Raw genomic sequence first — 23,946 nt, 5'->3', positions numbered from 1 at the left:
CAGGACCTTACGCAACGTCCGGACGTGAGGCGGGGCTTCAGTTCTCGCGGCTTTTCGGAGTCCACGCCCCTCTTCTTCCCGCGCGGCGTCTTCAAGATGGCGTCCAACGGCGGGAAAACTCCACGGATGGCGGGAAGAAGGCAGAAGATGGCGCCGGATGGCGGGAAAACTTCACGGATGGCGGGAAGAAGGCAGAAGATGGCGCCGGATGGCGGGAATCTTCACCACAGGTAAGTTTAAAAGTCCCTTTTTCAGGCACGCAGTACCCGGTGGTTGCGGGCACGTAATCCTGCCGACTACGCCAAAGTTGACGCGCCCCTGGGCCTGTGCTGAGTAGCGTCGCGCACGCGGGGGCCTACCCGGAGCCGGATCTGATAGGGGTAGTAGTCTCGTGGCGGTGACCCGGTCCGTGCCCAGGGAGTCAAACTGAGTGGCAGTATTTAGCAGAAGATGGTACGGTGTTCGACTACGCCACCCGTTGAATGCGGCTATGAAGCCGCCGCTGCAGGGCAGACCGCTGAGGCCAGTGGTAAGGTTGTGCAGCGTAGCTGGTAGAACCCCCAACGGGAGGGGTATGGCCTCAGGGCAGCCGACGTGTTTGAAGGGGGGTAGCAGGAACCACTCAGAGACGGTGCGGTGTAGTTTTGGGTCTTTACTGGTGACAAGGTAGACCCTCCCGGAGTACTGGCTAGCGATCGGGGCCTGGTCAGTCCGTGAGCTGATGGGATCTCCCCTGGCCAGGCGGAGTTGTAGGCCTCCCCAACTAATCGTACTCTTCTGGCTACCTTGCTAGAGGCGGGTAAAAGTAGCCCACGTCCCTGAGTGTACCGTGTGGTGCTCACCCGTATGGCCGGTGACTCGGGGCCTTTTGGTAACTTCCGCTCCACGTCGCGGTGCTGGTCCCTTGCGTGTGACCGTGCCTTCGGGTTTCTTGGCCAGAGGACCTGAAATCCCCTGCCGGGCGGTTTCTGCTGCTGGGTAAGGATTAGTCCCCACAGCCTCGGACTCCGGGTCCGGTAAGAACTCTTCAATCAGGGCGAGCTCTACAGCTTCCAGCCCCTGATCTCTTTTTAGCACAGCTCCCACAGAGCTCCTGATCTTTCTTGTTCCTAAAGCTGCTCCACTACAGACCAGACTGTGTCTCTGTCTGTGTTCTCTGCTCTTTCTCTACTCACTAACCCTGCCTCAGCCCCAGCTTTATATAGGGGAAGTTCTTCCCCTCCCAGGACTGGGCAGGAGGTGTGGCATGCACAGGATGTCTGACCAGGAAACCTCCCACCTGCTCACAGACGTAATATTGCTATTACTGTGGGAACCAGACCCCTGGGGTGCCACACATGCACAAGCAGTTTAGTAGATTGAGGAAAGGACGAAATTCTGGAAATATTTTTGAGCTGGAGGCGACTGAAGGTGGTGAGAGCTTGGATGTACGGTTTGAAGGACATGGCAGAGTCAAGGGTTACTCCGAGGCAGTGGACTTCATATACATGAGAGTGATGTTGTTTATTGTGATAGAAAGATCAGGTGGGGAAGATATGCGAGATGGAGGAAAGAGAATGAGTTCAGATTTGTCCACATTGAACTTGAAGAAGCGAGAGGAGAAGGAGGATATAGCTGATAGACACTCCGGGATTCTGGACAACAGAGAGGTGATGTCTGGGCCAAAGAGGTAGATCTGAGTGTCATCAGCGAATAGGTGATACAGGAAGCCATGGGAATTTGAGTTGTCCCAGGCCAAGGGTAAAGATGGAGGAGAGTAAAGGCTCCCTGAACAGAGCCTTGAGGGACTCCAACAGAGAGGGTGGGATGAGGAGGTAGTGTAGGAGTGGGAGACGCTATATGTGCGGTTAGAAAGGTAGGAGGAGATCCAGGAGAGGGTGAGGTCTTTGACACCAAAGACAGAGAGGATCTGTAGTAGGACGCCGTGGTCAACTGTGTCAAACACAAAGGACAGGTTACGGAGGAGTATAGAGAATTGGCTGTTAGCTTTGGCTGTAAGTAGGTCGTTAGTAATTGTGGTCAGGGCAGTTTTGGTGGAATGATGGGAATGGAAGTTGGATTGTTGGTTGTCAAAGAGTGCGCTAGGTGGGAGGAAAGTTCAGTGTGGATATGCTGCTTGAGGAGTTTTGGGAGCAGTGATATGGGGCATCAGCAGGACAGAGGTTGGGTTGAGGAATAGCTTCTTTACGATAGGTGTGATAGTGGCATGTGTGAAAGCAGAAGGGAAGGTTGAAAAGATGGGTTTGGGCTGGGATAAGTGGGAGTGTGTTTGGGGAGGAGGTGGGATGGGGTCAAGTGCCAAAGTGTTGAGGTGCAATTTAGAGAGATGAGTAAGGTCACCTTCAGTGATGGTGGGTAGGAATGTTATGAGGGAAAGGGCATTGTTCTGGTATACAAAGGGGTTGTGGTGGTTGAGTACTAAAGATTTGCCTTGTTAGGTTGACCTTAATTTTGAAACGTGTGGAGAAGTCTTCTGCAGCAATGGAGGCAGTGGAGGGTAGAGGAGCGAGGTAAAAGTGTTGAATAACTGTTTGGGGTTGTGGGATAAAGTGGATACGAGGCTTGTGAAGTTGCCTTGTTTAGCAGAAATGAGGGCTGACTTGACTGTGGTGAAGAGTTCTTGAGAATTTTCTTCCAACCCTGCTCTGAAACCCTGGACACTTGGCAAAGCTTTTTAGTGAGGTTACAGTGCCAGGGTTGTGTATTGATTAGTCACAGTCTGACATGCATGAGAGGGGCCACAAAGTCATTAGCTGATGCCAGTGTGGTGTTGTAGAAAATGGTGGTACTGTGTGCTGTGGAGTGAAGATATGGAGGACAGTGCTAGAGTCAGAGTGTGTGTGTAAGGTTTTTGTGGGAGTGTGTTAGTTTCTGGAGAAGTGAGGACAGGGATGAGAAAGTGTGTAGATGGTGGTCAGATAGGGGGAGAGACAGGTGAAGAGAGGGTATATGTGGGTGGCTATAGAGCACCACTGAGTAAGACCAAAGGATGAAGCAAGGGTCAAGAGGTTGTGGGATGCAGGCTGGTAGGTGTCAGTGCTGATGGGAATGGCAGCAGAGAGAATGTGTAGAAGTGGTCAATAAAGGAAGCGGCTGGACCTGGGGGGTCTGTATATGACTGCTACTTTTTGATTTGAGGGAGAATAAATATGGACAGAGTACATTTCAAAAGAAGAGATGAGGGAGTGTTGAGGTGGGATTGGGCTGAAGGTGCAGTTGTTGGAGGAGAGGATCTTTGTCCTTCTATCAGGCCTATTGTCAGGGAGAGTAGTGCGGGTGAAGTGGAGGCCACTGGTCAGGCTGTGTTCAAGGGTGTCAGCCATGTTTCAGTGTTGCCCAGGAAGGATAGGTTATGAATGGCATGGAGCTTATTGCAGATGGACTGGGTGTTACAGAGATGGGGTGTGGTGGATTGGGGGTAGAAGGAATAGGTTTGATGTTGCAGAGATTGTGTTGGGTTCTAGGTGTGGAATGAGAGGAGGGCGATTTTCTGGGTGGTATCAGCTGTGAAGGTCCATGATTGGGGGATATATTCCAAGCAGTGAGGAGTAGAGAGAGGAGGAGAGTAACGGATTGTCTGGCTGGTTTTGCGTTTTAGTAGATCTGATCTGAGGTTAAGGATCGGGTCTGCAGGTGAGGTCAGGGGGGGGATGTAGGAGGGAGGATGAAGTACAATTTTGCTTGGAGTGTGCTGGGCTTTGGAGATCGGGAAGCAGTGTAAGGATTAGTGCTGCAGATTGTGTAAGGGCGGAAATTAACATGTTGAAAGTGCATTTACTGATCAGTAGTGGCTCTTCCCGTCTATTTGTGATATATTTCTGCTGTGCACTTAAAAGCTGCACTTAGACAGGCTGCACTCAGAGACCACTAGAGCAAGCTTTATACAACTTATAATTACATATGAAAATCCCCAGGAGACAAATACTTCACCCCATTGATAGCAGACAAGTCCTTAGGAGGGGCAGGGATTCCTGCACATGGCAATCACACTCCACACTGACACCATTCACTCTCCAATCACTCCACTTTCACATGATCTGCAATGGTGGATTCACTACTAAGTGCACACAGGGCCGGGACACTTTTCGTAAAAAATAACATTACAAGTTAGGACAACTAGATTTTGTGATGGGCTCTTGATCCCGGCAACTTGTCTGATTGCCGCCTGTGAAGTTGGAAAGGAAGTTTTATATTAAACTGGGCCCATCAGCATCGGCCTTAAGGCATCTTTGCCTTCCTCTGGATATCCATGTTAGCTTATAGGTTCAACTCAATGGACTGGTGTCAGCCTTCAACCTATAAAACTATGAAACACACTGGACTCTATCAACACACTTACTCCACCCTACACCACCAATGGTGCTATGGGGCCCATGAGCCAAGGGGACACAGTGCCAGCAACCCACCCCCATTGCACCTTCAACTTTATCAGCATCCCAGATGACAATACAGTTGTAAAGAACAGTGAAAGATCGATCATCAGCGGTCGCTCCATCTCCATCATTCTCCCATCTGACTTCCGAGCACAGCAGACACAATGTCACGACATGGCGCCCACTACACAACTCTCACCTCAGACCGGAGCGGGCAGAAGGGAACTTTTTGTTTTTAAACATAAATTGTGGTGCCCATAATACTGTATGGAGGGCGGTGTTGGGGTCACCATATGGCAGAGGAGTTGAGGTTGAGTACAGTAGGGTCCTTATACCATCTGTGTGGAGGAATTAACCATGGGGGTACCTTACTGTATTTGGGAGGCACTTTTGTTGGCATCAGACTTTATGGGGGGGGGGGGGGGGGCAAAGAAAGAGAATCTATGGATTCAGTAACAAGAAAGTTACTTTATAAAAGCTGCAAAGTTGTGACATATTCTCTTCTGTGGCCCCCAAACTATTAATGCAAGTGACAGTATTTAAACAAGGTAGAAGAGAGCGTTTATAGATCAGTACATCGCTGATGGGAATGAAACCAGGAGCTGCCAGAGCAGCGTGCGAACCCCCGAGCCGCCATGTTCCCAGTAGACCCTTCCTACAACAGACTAACCCCTTTGCTTTTCCCTTGCTTTAGACTGGAGGCTGCAGCAGACACATCGGGCAGAACGTCACGCTGCAGGAAACACAATTTCAGTTTTCCAATCCTGCATTTGATTTGGATATATAATTTGTCAAAAAAAAAAAAATTGGGGTTGTGAAAATCAGATTTTGCAACGTGTCATTCACAAAACTATTGATGCTTTTGAATTTGTATTAAGATAAATAGATATTTTGCCATCGGGTCTTTAAGCTTTGATTTGACAGCTGAAAAGTCATCTGTACATAACAGGATCATTACATTGGGTTACGCATGTTTGAAAAAATGCTAATTTTTGAAAATGAATAGTCCATTGTATAAAATATTAATATAAAGCTACAGGAAAAGTTTGGTTTACGCGCTCATTTCCTGATATCTTCTCTAACGTGTCTCATTTAAATGAATTAAACAATTTAGAACTTTCCTAATGCAAAAAAAAACCATCATAATCTGCCCAGAGCCGATTCCTATTGTCATTATCCGAAGAATAGGAAATACAAGTAGTGCTCCTTTATGAAACTTCTTGCAGCAACACCTGAAAACAAATTCAGAGAGGAGACAGGTTACAGCATTTTGTTTCCTCTGAGCGCAGCAGCTGCTAATGGAGGGTTTTATAGGAAATTTGTTGTTTTGCTGAGATGTTCCTCCTCTTTGTACAGACCCCAAAAACATTGCCCTTAAAACGACGGTTACCCTCTTTCTTTCACAAGTCAATAGTACATATAAAATATTTTGAGACAAATCTGCTTCCTTCGCAGTCGCACGGATCATTCACGCTCGGTTCATGGGAAAAAAAAAAAAAGTAGCAAATTTTTGGTAAAAAGTAACTGTCGCTTTAATCCAAGAATGAGCGGGGGTCTCAGACTTGCATCAGTCAGCTGATAAGAGGTGATACAGACCCTGAAAAGCACAGCTCCGTACACAAGACCATATTCACTTCGGTAGAAGCCAAGCTGCAGTACCAAGAATGGCCACTACACAGAGTATGGCGCTGATGATCTAAGCCTGGACAATCCCTTTAAGACTATTTTTATGGGTGGAATTGACTTACTTTGGCCATGAGATAGTCAAGGATGATGATTACACCTTTAATTCTCCAGGATTTTAGCTCAATTGAAAGTCACTACAAGATTCCTTCATACTATCCCCCCCACCCCAATACTTACTGGACCAAACAATGGCCATTCTAGATAGTGCATGAATAGCAATCGCTCTCCAACATTATGGATTGTGACTCCTCCTGATATGTTATATGTAACAAAGGTTGGATTAAGTGTGTGCTCCCCCAGCTGTACTCACCAGTCTCTCACATGTTGTGTCCAAACTGGCCGGGGGTCTCTGGATCAGAACTGTATAACGTCAGATATGTTGTTATACGAGTCGGGAGACCCCCACAAGCCGTGAAAGTGGCAGCCAAGACCCAAGTGTAAAAGTAATTGAAGAGGAAGGACATCAGAACAAAACCACAAAATGTAACTAGATCTCTGTTTTTTTATTAATAAGTTACATTAAATTTTAGACAACATATGAAAAACCAGAATACATTTCCTCTTAGATGGGATTTTTTTTTTGGAATTAAAATCAGTGATTTTTTTTTTTTTATTTTAAAAAAGGCTCCAGACGTCTTCCACGGTGATTGCTCCAGGTTTCCCCTCGTTTGCCAGATATACACAGAAAAGGACGCGTGTAATATGTCACGACAGACCAGAATTTGACTGCTCACTGCGGATTTATTAACAGGTCACATGTTAAAAAAAAAAAAATAATAATTCTTACAATTTATAATTACAGAAACATAAAAAAAAAAATTACATAAAAGTAAAAACCAGGCCCCTCCATAAGCAGTAGTGTGTGGGCGGCCCCCCTCAGCCTGAAGCCCATAGGGGGGGGGGCGACCGATCACGCAACAGAAGTCCTCGGAGACGGCACTTTTTTTTTTTTTGTTTTAAAAACTTAAAAATAAGTGCAAGTCCTATACAGTGTATCAGAAAAATCATCATTAGCCCAAAGGAACCGAGGAAGAGTAACCTAATGACAATCCGACTGTCAGAATTGGCACGAAAGGCACGCTAGTAATGACAGCGACGACAGGGGGCGACCACGAGCGCAAAGGAGAAACGCACTAACAAGCTCGTGGTGGAGCACGGCCGCGGCTCATAGAAAGTATTATACAAGGAAGCATGAAGATTAAATATACATGTGGGGGGGGGGCGCCACCGAAGCAACATATACGCGGGAAAGCGATCGATACTCGCGGCTCCTCATGCAGCTTAGGATGAAAGCTACCGCTCTGTGCTGGAGAGAAAATAAATAATAAAAAAAAAAAAAAAACTTGGCTCGAAATTTTGTGGTCGTCACAATTAAGAATAAAAAAAACCTTCCAAAAGCCGCACATTATGATTCACTGCAAATAAGCAAAAACCTGAACAACCAAATGGCAGTGAAAAAATTTCCATGGTCCATTATGGATCGCAACTAAAAAACGCTCCGTCCTCGGCGGGATCTTCTGAAAACTTAATAAAAAAAAATATATATATTTCTGTAGTGTAATCACAGACTGATTCACAGAGGGGATGAATCTGCAAGAGTAGGAATAGTGTCAGGAAGTGGAGCACGAGCGCGAGTGCGAGCGGAGCACGAGCGCGAGCGGAGCACGAGCCGCACCATTCATTTTTACACAATATTTTAGATTCTTTTATATATTTTTTTTTGAAAACCTGAATACTATTGTTAATTAACTTCACACACATTTATCTGGATCTTCAGGAACTTCATCACTTGTCAGCTTGGAAATGGGCTGGTTGAGTTATCACTTAATGGTTGGGAAATGCCTTCTCTGCTCCGCTCACATCCAGAGCTGCAGCGTTCTGCTCCATTCCAAAATGTCCCCTCCAGAGTATATAAGTAGCAGAGCGCATTTAGTACAGACAGATGCAGCTTTGGATGTGACTGGAGTAGAGCAGGTGTTAAGTGGTAACTGGAGCAGCACCTTTCCAATCTGACGCAATACCGTCGGCCATATTAGAAAGGAGACCCCCCCCCCGCCGCGCGCATATAGACCCCCAGAGGCCACTGTGAACACGTTTTCCTTTAAGACAAAAGTTTACATTACACCTAAAGCTCAGCACACGAGCACCGCGATCTGGCGCAGAGCGTCCGGCACACGAGCGCCGCGATCTGGCGCAGAGCGTCCGGCACACGAGCGCCGCGATCTGGCGCAGAGCGTCCGGCACACGAGCGCCGCGATCTGGCGCAGAGCGTCCGGCACACGAGCGCCGCGATCTGGCGCAGAGCGTCCGGCACACGAGCGCCGCGATCTGGCGCAGAGCGTCCGGCACACGAGCGCCGCGATCTGGCGCAGAGCGTCCGGCACACGAGCGCCGCGATCTGGCGCAGAGCGTCCGGCACACGAGCGCCGCGATCTGGCGCAGAGCGTCCGGCACACGAGCGCCGCGATCTGGCGCAGAGCGTCCGGCACACGAGCGCCGCGATCTGGCGCAGAGCGTCCGGCACACGAGCGCCGCGATCTGGCGCAGAGCGTCCGGCACACGAGCGCCGCGATCTGGCGCAGAGCGTCCGGCACACGAGCGCCGCGATCTGGCGCAGAGCGTCCGGCACACGAGCGCCGCGATCTGGCGCAGAGCGTCCGGCACACGAGCGCCGCGATCTGGCGCAGAGCGTCCGGCACACGAGCGCCGCGATCTGACGCAGAGCGTCCGGCACATGAGCGCCGCCATCTGACGCAGAGCGTCCGGCACACGAGCGCCGCGATCTGACGCAGAGCGTCCGGCACACGAGCGCCGCGATCTGACACAGAGCGTCCGGCACACGAGCGCCGCGATCTGACACAGAGCGTCCGGCACACGAGCGCCGCGATCTACACGAGCGCCGCGATCTGACACAGAGCGTCCGGCACACGAGCGCCGCGATCTGACGCAGAGCGTCCGGCACACGAGCGCCGCCATCTGACGCAGAGCGTCCGGCACAGCGGAGCCTTTACTGTGTGCGGGTAAATGTACAACTCGGCACCAAAGAGCAAAAACAATAATTAAAAAACATTTCCTTGCGTATTTTGCAGAATTATGGCGCAATTTCATTAAAAAGAATTAGGCTTTAAATACTGATTTGTGAGAATATTATTATAGGGCCGGCGGGCTGCGGACTTCCCGGCTGCTGGAGCATGCTGGGGGTGGTAGTTGCATGGCTGCCGGAGCATGCTGGGGGTGGTAGTCGCAGACCGCTGCTCCTCCTCTCCTATTGGAGACGCCCCGATATCAATCTACACGTTCCTATACAAAAAATATCCTATTCCTAGTTTGCTCGTTTCCTCGTCCGCCCGTCACCCCTGGCAGCAGCTTCCGTCATTTCCTTTGTTGCGTCCCAGAATTTAGCAGCATCGTACAAAAAGGGCGATAATCATATAAAAAAAATGTACAAAATAAAAACCTCCTATCAGTGGAACGGATATTAGAAACGGTCAACTCATTTGCATATAAAAGCTCCATCACATATATTAAACCCCCTTTTTTCTTTACGTTGTATCTACAATAATGGGGTGGGGGGGGTGCGTGTTGGGGGAGAGAGGTAGGGGACGTCCGTGCAACACATCTTGGCACTATTGCGTGGGACCGACACACTCGACAGGTGACATCTCTGGACAGAGAGCGCCAGCAGGGACCCACTATGCGTCACAGGCCGACTGGTCCAGGCCGTCCAGCGTCAGTTGGTTCCTATGCGGGGAGTTGGGGCTCGGCGGGCTGCTCGGGTTGGAGCTGTTGGAGGGGGTGGAATGTTTTGTGGAGTCAGAATCCGGCTGCGGGATCAAAACAGCGACAAAACGATTAATAAATACAGAGGTAAAACGGTCTATAGCCACCACACACAGATATACAGTCACCACTAGAGGGAGCTCACTACATACAGATTTATACAGCCACCACTAGGAGGAGCTCACTACATACAGATTTATACGGCCACCACTAGGGGGAGCTCACTACATACAGATTTATACAGTCACCACTAGGGGGAGCTCACTACATACAGATTTATACTGCCACCACTAGGGGGAGCTCACTACATACAGATTTATACAGCCACCACTAGGAGGAGCTCACTACATACAGATTTATACGGCCACCACTAGGGGGAGCTCACTACATACAGATTTATACAGTCACCACTAGGGGGAGCTCACTACATACAGATTTATACTGCCACCACTAGGGGGAGCTCACTACATACAGATTTATACAGCCACCACTAGGAGGAGCTCACTACATACAGATTTATACAGTCACCACTAGAGGGAGCTCACTACATACAGATTTATACAGCCACCACTAGAGGGAGCTCACTACATAGATTTATACAGCCACCACTAGAAGGAGCTCACTACATACAGATTTATACAGCCACCACTAGAAGGAGCTCACTACATACAGATTTATACAGCCACCACTAGAGGGAGCTCACTACATACAGATTTATACAGCCACCACTAGGGGGGAGCTCACTACATACAGATTTATACAGCCACCACTAGAAGGAGCTCACTACATACAGATTTATACAGCCACCACTAGAGGGAGCTCACTACATACAGATTTATACAGCCACCACTAGAGGGAGCTCACTACATACAGATTTATACAGCCACCACTAGAGGGAGCTCACTACATACAGATTTATACAGCCACCACTAGGGGGGAGCTCACTACATACAGATTTATACAGCCACCACTAGAAGGAGCTCACTACATACAGATTTATACAGCCACCACTAGAGGGAGCTCACTACATACAGATTTATACAGCCACCACTAGAGGGAGCTCACTACATACAGATTTATACAGCCACCACTAGAGGGAGCTCACTACATACAGATTTATACAGCCACCACTAGAAGGAGCTCACTACATACAGATTTATACAGCCACCACTAGAGGGAGCTCACTACATACAGATTTATACAGCCACCACTAGAGGGAGCTCACTACATACAGATTTATACAGCCACCACTAGAGGGAGCTCACTACATACAGATTTATACAGCCACCACTAGGGGGAGCTCATTACATACAGATTTATACTGCCACCACTACATATGGATTTAGACATCCACCATCAGGAGGTGGTCACTATATACATATTTATACAGACACCACTTGGGGAGGCTCACTGTATAGCAGATATAAATATATATATTATACACACACTTCTCAAAAAAATAAAGGGAGCACTTAAACATCAGAATATAACTCCAAGTAAATCAAACTTCTGTGAAATCAAACTGTCCACTTAGGGAGCAACACTGATTGACAATCAATTTCACATGCTGCTGTGCAAATGGAATAGACAATAGATGGAAATTATTGGCAATTATCAAGACACCCTCAATAAAGGAGTGGTTCTGCAGGTGGGGACCACAGACCACATCTCAGTACCAATGCTTTCTGGCTGATGTTTTGGTCACTTTTGAATGTTGGTTGTGCTTTCACACTCGAGGTAGCATGAGACGGACTCTACAACCCACAGAAGTTGCTCAGGTAGTGCAGCTCATCCAGGATGGCACATCAATGCAAGCTGTGGCAAGAAGGTTTGCTGTGTCTGTCAGCGTAGTGTCCAGAGGCACTACCAGGAGACAGGCCAGTACACCAGGAGATGTGGAGGGGGCCGTAGGAGGGCAACAACCCAGCAGCAGGACCGCTACCTCAGCCTTTGTGCAAGGAGGAACAGGAGGAGCACTGCCAGAGCCCTGCAAAATGACCTCCAGCAGACCACAAATGTGCATGTGTCTGCACAAACGGTTAGAAACCGACTCCATGAGGGTGCTATGAGGGCCCGACGTCCACAGATGGGGGTTGTGCTCACAGCCCAACACCGTGCAGGACACTTGGCATTTGCCACAGAACACCAGGATTGGCAAAGTCGCCACTGGCACCCTGTGCTCTTCACAGATGAAAGCAGGTTCACACTGAGCACATGTGACAGAGTCTGGAGACGCCGCGGAGAGCGATCTGCTGCCTGCAACATCCTTCAGCATGACCGGTTTGGCAGTGGGTCAGTAATGGTGTGGGGTGGCATTTCTTTGGAGGACCGCACAGCCCTCCATGTGCTCGCCAGGGGTAGCCTGACTGCCATTAGGTACCGAGATGAGATCCTCAGACCCCTTGTGAGACCATATGCTGGTGCGGTTGGCCCTGGGTGCCTCCTAATGCAGGACAATGCCAGACCTCATGTGGCTGGAGTGTGTCAGCAGTTCCTGCAAGATGAAGGCATTGAAGCTATGGACTGGCCGCCCGTTCCCCAGACCTGAATCCGATTGAGCACATGTGGGACATCATGTCTCGCTCCATCCACCAACGTCACGTTGCACCACAGACTGTCCAGGAGTTGGCGGATGCTTTAGTCCAGGTCTGGGAGGAGATCCCACAGGAGACCATCCGCAACCTCATCAGGAGCATGCCCAGGCGTTGTAGGGAGGTCATACAGGCACGTGGAGGCCACACACAATACTGAGCCTCATCAGGAGCATGCCCAGGTGTTGTAGGGAGGTCATACAGGCACGTGGAGGCCACACACAATACTGAGCCTCATCAGGAGCATGCCCAGGCGTTGTAGGGAGGTCATACAGGCACGTGGAGGCCACACACAATACTGAGCCTCATCAGGAGCACGCCCAGGCGTTGTAGGGAGGTCATACAGGCACGTGGAGGCCACACACAATACTCAGCCTCATCAGGAGCATGCCCAGGCGTTGTAGGGAGGTCATACAGGCACGTGGAGGCCACACACAATACTCAGCCTCATCAGGAGCATGCCCAGGCGTTGTAGGGAGGTCATACAGGCACGTGGAGGCCACACACAATACTCAGCCTCATCAGGAGCATGCCCAGGCGTTGTAGGGAGGTCATACAGGCACGTGGAGGTCACACACAATACTCAGCCTCATCAGGAGCATGCCCAGGCGTTGTAGGGAGGTCATACAGGCACGTGGAGGCCACACACAATACTCAGCCTCATCAGGAGCATGCCCAGGCGTTGTAGGGAGGTCATACAGGCACGTGGAGGCCACACACAATACTCAGCCTCATCAGGGGCATGCCCAGGTGTTGTAGGGAGGTCATACAGGCACGTGGAGGTCACACACAATACTGAGCCTCATCAGGAGCATGCCCAGGTGTTGTAGGGAGGTCATACAGGCACGTGGAGGCCACACACAATACTGAGCCTCATCAGGAGCATGCCCAGGCGTTGTAGGGAGGTCATACAGGCATGTGGAGGCCACACACAATACTCAGCCTCATCAGGGGCATGCCCAGGTGTTGTAGGGAGGTCATACAGGCACGTGGAGGCCACACACAATACTCAGCCTCATCAGGAGCATGCCCAGGCGTTGTAGGGAGGTCATACAGGCACGTGGAGGCCACACACAATACTCAGCCTCATCAGGGGCATGCCCAGGCGTTGTAGGGAGGTCATACAGGCACGTGGAGGTCACACACAATACTGAGCCTCATCAGGAGCATGCCCAGGTGTTGTAGGGAGGTCATACAGGCACGTGGAGGCCACACACAATACTGAGCCTCATCAGGAGCATGCCCAGGCGTTGTAGGGAGGTCATACAGGCACGTGGAGGTCACACACAATACTGAGCCTCATCAGGAGCATGCCCAGGCGTTGTAGGGAGGTCATACAGGCACGTGGAGGTCACACACAATACTGAGCCTCATCAGGAGCATGCCCAGGCGTTGTAGGGAGGTCATACAGGCACGTGGAGGCCACACACAATACTCAGCCTCATCAGGAGCATGCCCAGGCGTTGTAGGGAGGTCATACAGGCACGTGGAGGTCACACACAATACTGAGCCTCATCAGGAGCATGCCCAGGTGTTGTAGGGAGGTCATACAGGCACGTGGAGGCCACACACAATACTCAGCCTCATCAGGAGCATGCCCAGGCGTTGTAGGGAGGTCATACAGGCACGTGGAGGCCACACACAATACTGAGCCTCATCAGGAGCATGCCCAGGGTTGTAGGGAGGTCATACAGGCACGTGGAGGCCACACACAATACTCAGCCTCATCAGGAGCATGCCCAGGCGTTGTAGGGAGGTCATACAGGCACGTGGAGGCCACACACAATACTCAGCCTCATCAGGAGCATGCCCAGGCATTGTAGGGAGGTCATACAGGCACGTGGAGGCCACACACAATACTCAGCCTCATCAGGGGCATGCCCAGGTGTTGTAGGGAGGTCATACAGGCACGTGGAGGCCACACACAATACTCAGCCTCATCAGGGGCATGCCCAGGTGTTGTAGGGAGGTCATACAGGCACGTGGAGGCCACACACAATACTCAGCCTCATCAGGAGTATGCCCAGGCGTTGTAGGGAGGTCATACAGGCACGTGGAGGCCACACACAATACTCAGCCTCATCAGGAGCATGGCCAGGTGTTGTAGGGAGGTCATACAGGCACGTGGAGGCCACACACAATACTCAGCCTCATCAGGAGCATGCCCAGGCGTTGTAGGGAGGTCATACAGGCACGTGGAGGCCACACACAATACTGAGCCTCATCAGGAGCATGCCCAGGGTTGTAGGGAGGTCATACAGGCACGTGGAGGCCACACACAATACTCAGCCTCATCAGGAGCATGCCCAGGCGTTGTAGGGAGGTCATACAGGCACGTGGAGGCCACACACAATACTCAGCCTCATCAGGAGCATGCCCAGGCATTGTAGGGAGGTCATACAGGCACGTGGAGGCCACACACAATACTCAGCCTCATCAGGGGCATGCCCAGGTGTTGTAGGGAGGTCATACAGGCACGTGGAGGCCACACACAATACTCAGCCTCATCAGGGGCATGCCCAGGTGTTGTAGGGAGGTCATACAGGCACGTGGAGGCCACACACAATACTCAGCCTCATCAGGAGTATGCCCAGGCGTTGTAGGGAGGTCATACAGGCACGTGGAGGCCACACACAATACTCAGCCTCATCAGGAGCATGGCCAGGTGTTGTAGGGAGGTCATACAGGCACGTGGAGGCCACACACAATACTCAGCCTCATCAGGAGCGTGCCCAGGCATTGTAGGGAGGTCATACAGGCACGTGGAGGCCACACACAATACTCAGCCTCATCAGGAGCATGGCCAGGTGTTGTAGGGAGGTCATACAGGCACGTGGAGGCCACATACAATACTGAGCCTCATTGTGACTTGTTTTAAGGACATCACATCAAAGTTGGATCAGCCTGTAGTGTGTTTTTCCACTTTAATTTTGGGGGTGTCTCCAAATCCAGGCCTCCATTGGTTAATAAATGTGATTTCCATTGATGATTTTTGTGTGATTTTGTTGTCAGCACATTCACCTTTATACAGAACAAAGTATTCAATGAGAATATTTCATTTACTCAGATCTAGGATGCGTGTGTATATAATATATATATATATATATATATATATATACACACACACATATATACATATATATATATACACACACACATATATACATATATATATATATACACATACATACATACATATATAGAATTAACTCAACCACCCCTTTAATAAAAAAAAAAAGGCAGTGCTGCAAGGTATATAGAAATTCTGATGGGATGAGGGGGCAGGTTACCTCTTTTTCTAGGTCTTGATCGACGTCTGATATACTCCTCGATGAATCACCTGTACCTGATGGGAACAAGTCTGTCAGATTAGTGACCGCCGGACGTGCTCACATAGATCCAGGAGGGAATTGAATATAGAGCGATAACTATAATTGTCCCCAATTATCTTCCCTTAAAGGAGTGAACAAGTTTATGCAGGAGATAAGCGGCGCCAGACGTCTCCAGACTGCAAGATAAATTGGCCAATACCACACTGGGGCAGTTTAGGGACAGGGCCGGAGGGGGCAGGAGGGACCCGTGCGGGGCGACCCCCTTACCTGAGGACGGCCAGGAGATGTAGGACCTGCTCCTGAGCTGCTGCTGTCGGGCCAGGTTGGTGGAGGGAGGACGCGACTTTTCCCGGGGGTTTTCCTCTTGCGCTGATGGCACGACACTCTATGGAGGAGAAACCAAGACTTTATTACATGTTACATACACAGTGTTAAAGGGGCAATGTCCCTTTTACTGGGAGTAGCGGACGGACTCAAACTCCTTGCACGCGGCTCCACACATAGAAAGAGATGCAAGAAGCGCTGGATGCAGAACCTCTACTCATCCAACGCTGCAAGATTAGACCAGCAGTGAAGTGGTTAATTTTACACTGTAAAGTTCCTTTAATTCAACATCTGATAGTCCGAAATACGCCCGTTGCACAATCCGGAGGCCGCAGCACAACCTGGAGGCCGAGCAGAGATGATAAATCACTCGGCGCATTATGATCACTGCGGAGGTGCTGTATACTTCTGTGTCCGTCTGATAATCCAGAACATCCCATAATCCAGCCACATTGAATTAAAGGAGCTTTACTAAAGTGGAAAGTTACATTAAAGTGCGTGTTATAAGCCTCAAAATCCAGAAAGCTGCATGACCCGTATACGGGATACTCGGCACCTGAAGCGGTGGCGCCATCCCTCACTACGGAGGCTGCGTGCAGTACTGCAGCTCTGCTGATGTGGAAGTGGCTGCAGTACCGGACACAGCCTGTGCAGAGGGGTGGAGCTGTTTCTGGAAGAAAGCAGCCACGTTATTTTATAACCCTGCTCCGGATTACTGGTGTCATGCTGCTTTCGGTCCAGGTTAGTTGATGTGTTTGGGGGCTGCAGGGATGGGGGGGTTCCTGCTGCCGTTTCACTTTACTCCTACCCTTGATAGAGAGGGAGAAGAGGAGGAAGAGGACAGAGCGCTCGGCTCGCTCTGCAGATAGATGTTTGCAGAGACAGGGTTCATGTGATAGACGTGCTCAAAGTTTGCGGGAGGCGAGATCAGGAGAGAGTTTCGAGCGTGCGGTGAGGGAGGACATTCACTCTGAGGACGGGAGAAGAGCAGACAACACTGAAGAGCAGGATCTTATACCAGCTCAGGTTTATACTCCAGAGCTGCATTCAGACTTCTGCTGGCTCAGTATCTGTGCACAACATTCTCTGCAGATGTTTGAATGCAGCTCTGGATGTGACTGGGGTATACTGGAGCCACTGATACTTTACCAGAGGGAGATCCATCAGCACTTGCATCCCATCTCCAGGACCCATGTGAGCCACGTGGTTGAAATTGGTGGGGTTGGAGATCATCTTGGAGCGCAGCTCGGGATCTCGGAGCATTTCTCTACAAGAGGAGGGAGATTTCTAGGTAAATCCACATTGGCGTTACTGGTAAATGATAAAAGCCGCCATATACACCGCTCATACCTGCGCTGCTGCAATCGCTCTTCTTCAGGGACTTTGAAGACAAACCTTCGCTTACTCCTGGTCCTCACCATCTGCTTCTTGCTGTTATCAGAGGTCTCGGGGACGGTGAGGACGGCCCCTTCTGGAACACATTGGGGAAAGACTTGTCTAGAAATCATCAACAAGTAAGATCAGCAGCTGCCGGCAGTCTATGACTCTAGACCATTCCCATAATCAAGGGAAACCGATCCTCCTCCGCCGATAACGTCCCGTTGGGGACCTGTGACCGCTACGGCGGCCATTGCTGTCTACAGGGTCACAGGCCTATTTATAAACGTTATCACAGAAGGCCATAACACTGGATTCGGATAATGGGCCCCGCTGTCAGAGGAGAGATGGCCGGCTGGTACCTTGCAGGACAATCACCACCGCATGCCCCCATTAGGTAGCCGTAGACGACACTTCACTGGCCCCACAGAGAGAGGGTTTTCCCGGCTCTGCTTGCTTCCCTAAGTACTGTGAGTGCACATGGGTGAACATAAACCAACCTGAATACGTGCTCTTCAGATACAGAAGGCGCGGGGGCTCAGAGTTCAGCAGGTTGAGGGAACCTTCTACATTTAATGGCTTGATCTGCCAAAGAAAGAAGCAAATATCCAGTAGATACATATATACAACAGACAGGGGGCGCGCGTCAAGTCACTGGGGGTCCGACTCACCCTCCTCAGTCCTATGGTCTGCACCCATTCCATAGAGTGGACGTCGAACACATCGATTCCGTATTCACTGTAGACGGTCACATAGGAAGGACTACAACCTGGGGGGCAACAAAATACAGTTATATATTCCATATGTGTATATATAGGTATCGTCGATCAGTTTAGTTCTTGGTTACAATGTATCCGTTGTACATAGAAATCTATGAGCCCCAATAAGCTGAAAACAAATACTTATTTCTGCACCTACTTTACTCAGGATTTATGGGGGTTAAGCATCAAAGATGGGGGGGCTTCCTATGACCTCCACTGCAGGGGACCTTTATAATGGCCATCGCAGCCCGCCAGGCCCCCGGCCACCTCCTGCATCGCATGCACATGGTGATGACATGACCATGGTGGGCAATAATCGGGCGCCCTCATCAGCACCAGCGTGGGCAAGGCTTGGTAGTGGCTGCTCTCGTAGTCAGAGGGTCACTGGAGGCCACCATATTACTTCCATCCATCAAGGTCTATCCCCTTCCCACCATTGAACGCACTGGTACGTCCTATGTTCCGGGGGCTCAGTGATTTCATCCTCATGGTTTTTTTGTTAGAACATTGTGGCCTTTTCCCCCAAAAAAGTGCACAAAAAAGCGAACAGAACAAGGTATGTACCGCAAAAAGGTACGAAGGGAAAGAGACCGTCACACCGCGCCAGCAACAGAAAAACGAAGGCACAGGACCCAAAAAATGGAAACCACATTTTTTTAAATCATATATAGACAGCTGTCTTACATAGTCACCTGTATAAAAGACTCCTGTCCACAGACTCAATTAATCAGTCAGACTGTAACCTCTACAACATGGGCAAGACCAAAGAGCTTTCTAAGGATGTCGGGGACAAGATCATAGACCTGCACAAAGCTGGAATGGGCTACAAAACCATAAGTAAGAAAGACGCTGGGTGAGAAGGAGACAACTGTTGGTGCAATAGTAAGAAAATGGAAGAAATACAAAATGACTGTCAATCAACATCGATCTGGGGCACCATGCAAAATCTCACCTCGTGGGGTATCCTTGATCATGAGGAAGGTGAGAGATCAGCCTAAAACTATACTGGGGGAACTTGTTAATGATCTCCAGGCAGCTGGGACCACAGTCACCAAGAAAACCATTGGTAATACATTACGCCTTAAAGGTTTAAAATCCTGCAGTGCCCGCGAGGTCCCCCTGCTCAAGAAGGCACATGCGCAGGCCCGTCTGAAGGTTTCCAATGAACACCTGGTTGATTCTGTGAGTTATTGGGAGAAGGTGCTGTGGTCAGATGAGACAAAAATTGAGCTCTTTGGCATTAACTCAACACGCCGTGTTTGGAGGAAGAAGAAGGATGAGTACAACCCTAAGAACATCGTCCCAACTGTGAAGCATGGTGGGGGAATTATACTTTGGGGGTGCTTTTCTGCAAAATGGACATGACGACAGTACCATACTGAAGGGAAGATGGATGGGGTCATGTATCGCGAGATTTTGGCCAACAACCTCCTTCCCTCAGTAGGAGCACTGTAGATGGGTCGTGGCTGAGTCTTCCAGCATGACAATGACCCAAAACATACAGCCAAGGCAACAAAGGAGTGGCTCAAAATGAAGCACAGTAAGGTCACGGAGAGGCCTAGCCAGTCTCCAGACCTTAATCCCATAGAAAACTTATGGATGGAGTTGAAGCTCCGAGTTCCCAAGCGACAGCCTCAAAATCTGAATGATTTAGAGATTATCTGCATAGAGGAGTGGACCAAAACTCCTCCTGACATGTGCCCAACCCTCATCAACTACAAAAAACATCTGACTGCTGAGCTGCCAACAAGGGTTTTGCCACCAAGTATTAAGTGTTGTTTGACAGAGGGATCAAATACTTATTTCTCACTGCAAAATGCAAATAAATGTATCTAATTTATACAATGTGATTTTCTTGATTTTTTGTTTGGATATTCTCTCAATGTTACAATTAACCAACCCTTAAAATTATGGACTGTTCATGTCTTTGTCAGTGGGCAAACTTACAAAAACAGCAAGGGATCAAATACTTATTTTCCCCACTGTATTCACACACACACAATATATATATGTGCGCATATATAAGCGTGTGCAGTGTATATGTATATATATATATATACACACATACATACACACACACACACACACACACACACACACACACACACACACGTATATACACACGTATATACACACGTATATACACACACTGCGCCTACACATATATACACATGTTCAGGTGCTTCTCACTAGATATCAAAAAGTTAATTTATTTCAGTTCTTCAATAAAAAAGTGAACCTCATTATATAGAGTCATTACACACAGAGGGATCTATTATACAGAGTCATTACACACAGAGGGATTATACAGTCATTACACACAGAGGGATCTATTATATAGAGTCATTACACACAGAGGGATCTATTATATAGAGTCATTACACACAGAGGGATCTATTATATAGAGCCATTACACACAGAGGGATCTATTATATAGAGCCATTACACACAGGGATCTATTATATAGAGTCATTACACACAGAGGGATCTATTATATAGAGTCATTACACACAGAGGGATCTATTATATAGAGCCATTACACACAGAGGGATCTATTATATAGAGTCATTACACACAGGGATCTATTATATAGAGTCATTACACACAGAGGGATCTATTATAGAGTCATTACACACAGAGGGATCTATTATATAGAGTCATTACACACAGAGGGATCTATTATATAGAGTCATTACACACAGAGGGATCTATTATATAGAGTCATTACACACAGAGGGATCTATTATATAGAGTCATTACACACAGAGGGATCTATTATAGAGTCATTACACACAGAGGGATCTATTATAGAGTCATTACACACAGAGGGATCTATTATATAGAGTCATTACACACAGAGGGATCTATTATATAGAGTCATTACACACAGAGGGATCTATTATATAGAGTCATTACACGCAGAGTGATCTATTATATAGAGTCATTACACGCAGAGGGATCTATTATATAGTCATTACACACAGAGGGATCTATTATATAGAGTCATTACACACAGAGGGATCTATTATATAGAGTCATTACACACAGAGGGATCTATTATATAGAGTCATTACACACAGAGGGATCTATTATATAGAGTCATTACACACAGAGGGATCTATTATAGAGTCATTACACACAGAGGGATCTATTATATAGTCATTACACACAGAGGGATCTATTATATAGAGTCATTACACACAGAGGGATCTATTATATAGAGTCATTACACACAGAGGGATCTATTATATAGAGTCATTACACGCAGAGTGATCTATTATATAGAGTCATTACACGCAGAGGGATCTATTATATAGTCATTACACACAGAGGGATCTATTATACAGAGTCATTACACACAGAGTGATCTATTATATAGAGTCATTACACACAGAGGGATCTATTATACAGTCATTACACACAGAGGGATCTATTATACAGAGTCATTACACACAGAGGGATTATACAGTCATTACACACAGAGGGATCTATTATATAGAGTCATTACACACAGAGGGATCTATTATATAGAGTCATTACACACAGAGGGATCTATTATACAGTCATTACACACAGAGGGATCTATTATACAGAGTCATTACACACAGAGGGATTATACAGTCATTACACAGAGGGATCTATTATATAGAGTCATTACACACAGAGGGATCTATTATATAGAGTCATTACACACAGAGGGATCTATTATATAGAGCCATTACACACAGAGGGATCTATTATATAGAGCCATTACACACAGGGATCTATTATATAGAACCATTACACACAGAGGGATCTATTATATAGAGTCATTACACACAGAGGGATCTATTATATAGAGTCATTACACACAGAGGGATCTATTATATAGAGTCATTACACACAGAGGGATCTATTATATAGAGTCATTACACACAGAGGGATCTATTATATAGTCATTACACACAGAGGGATCTATTATACAGAGTCATTACACACAGAGGGATCTATTATATAGAGTCATTACACACAGAGGGATCTATTATATAGAGTCATTACACACAGAGGGATCTATTATATAGAGCCATTACACACAGAGGGATCTATTATATAGAGCCATTACACACAGAGGGATCTATTATATAGAGCCATTACACACAGAGGGATCTATTATATAGAGCCATTACACACAGAGGGATCTATTATATAGAGTCATTACACACAGAGGGATCTATTATATAGAGTCATTACACACAGAGGGATCTATTATATAGAGTCATTACACACAGAGTGATCTATTATATAGAGTCATTACACACAGAGGGATCTATTATAGTCATTACACACAGAGGGATCTATTATATAGAGTCATTACACACAGAGGGATCTATTATATAGAGTCATTACACACAGAGGGATCTATTATATAGAGTCATTACACACAGAGGGATCTATTATATAGAGTCATTACACACAGAGGGATCTATTATATAGAGTCATTACACACAGAGGGATCTATTATATAGAGTCATTACACACAGAGGGATCTATTATATAGAGTCATTACACACAGAGGGATCTATTATATAGAGTCATTACACACAGAGGGATCTATTATATAGAGTCATTACACACAGAGGGATCTATTATATAGTCATTACACACAGAGGGATCTATTATATAGAGTCATTACACACAGAGTGATCTATTATAGAGTCATTACACACAGAGGGATCTATTATATAGAGTCATTACACACAGAGGGATCTATTATATAGTCATTACACGCAGAGGGATCTATTATATAGAGTCATTACACGCAGAGGGATCTATTATATAGAGTCATTACACGCAGAGGGATCTATTATATAGAGTCATTACACACAGAGGGATCTATTATATAGAGTCATTACACACAGAGTGATCTATTATATAGAGTCATTACACACAGAGGGATCTATTATATAGAGTCATTACACACAGAGGGATCTATTATATAGAGTCATTACACGCAGAGGGATCTATTATATAGTCATTACACACAGAGGGATCTATTATACAGAGTCATTACACACAGAGTGATCTATTATATAGAGTCATTACACACAGAGGGATCTATTATATAGAGTCATTACACACAGAGGGATCTATTATATAGAGTCATTACACACAGAGGGATCTATTATATAGAGTCATTACACACAGAGGGATCTATTATATAGAGTCATTACACACAGAGTGATCTATTATATAGTCATTACACGCAGAGGGATCTATTATATAGAGTCATTACACACAGAGGGATCTATTTTTATAGAGTCATTACACACAGAGGGATCTATTATATAGAGTCATTACACACAGAGGGATCTATTATATAGAGTCATTACACGCAGAGGGATCTATTATATAGTCATTACACACAGAGGGATCTATTATACAGAGTCATTACACACAGAGTGATCTATTATATAGAGTCATTACACACAGAGGGATCTATTATATAGAGTCATTACACACAGAGGGATCTATTATATAGAGTCATTACACACAGAGGGATCTATTATATAGAGTCATTACACACAGAGTGATCTATTATATAGTCATTACACGCAGAGGGATCTATTATATAGAGTCATTATACACAGAGGGATCTATTATACAGAGTCATTACACACAGAGGGATCTATTATATAGAGTCATTACACACAGAGGGATCTATTATATAGAGTCATTACACACA

The 23,946-nt window shown here is 47.4% G+C and overlaps 2 protein-coding genes across 9 annotated transcripts in view; one reads left to right on the top strand and one right to left on the bottom strand.

Annotated features, from left to right (window-relative positions):
• AMN (amnion associated transmembrane protein) overlaps nucleotides 1–7,022 on the top strand; it is a 70,736-nt gene extending 63,714 nt beyond the window's left edge. The window contains exon 12 of the mRNA XM_073638377.1: nucleotides 5,068–7,022. Coding sequence (XP_073494478.1) covers nucleotides 5,068–5,160 — 93 coding nt within the window. The 3' untranslated portion in view covers nucleotides 5,161–7,022. The remainder of the gene's footprint in view (nucleotides 1–5,067) is intronic.
• CDC42BPB (CDC42 binding protein kinase beta) overlaps nucleotides 6,548–23,946 on the bottom strand; it is a 76,810-nt gene continuing 59,411 nt past the window's right edge. For all 8 annotated transcript variants that reach the window (XM_073638368.1, XM_073638369.1, XM_073638370.1 and 5 more), the window contains 7 exons: nucleotides 18,135–18,232; nucleotides 17,964–18,048; nucleotides 17,437–17,557; nucleotides 17,236–17,353; nucleotides 16,030–16,147; nucleotides 15,721–15,776; nucleotides 6,548–9,883 (listed from right to left, as the gene is read on the bottom strand). In XM_073638368.1, coding sequence (XP_073494469.1) covers nucleotides 9,752–9,883; nucleotides 15,721–15,776; nucleotides 16,030–16,147; nucleotides 17,236–17,353; nucleotides 17,437–17,557; nucleotides 17,964–18,048; nucleotides 18,135–18,232 — 728 coding nt within the window. In that variant the 3' untranslated portion in view covers nucleotides 6,548–9,751. The remainder of the gene's footprint in view (nucleotides 9,884–15,720; nucleotides 15,777–16,029; nucleotides 16,148–17,235; nucleotides 17,354–17,436; nucleotides 17,558–17,963; nucleotides 18,049–18,134; nucleotides 18,233–23,946) is intronic.

Source organism: Phyllobates terribilis, unplaced genomic scaffold (genome assembly GCF_046119375.1).
Source record: "Phyllobates terribilis strain yellow unplaced genomic scaffold, ASM4611937v1 Scaffold_7__3_contigs__length_470593459, whole genome shotgun sequence".
NCBI lineage: Eukaryota > Metazoa > Chordata > Amphibia > Anura > Dendrobatidae > Phyllobates > Phyllobates terribilis.
This window is presented reverse-complemented; position numbering and strand designations above follow the sequence as displayed.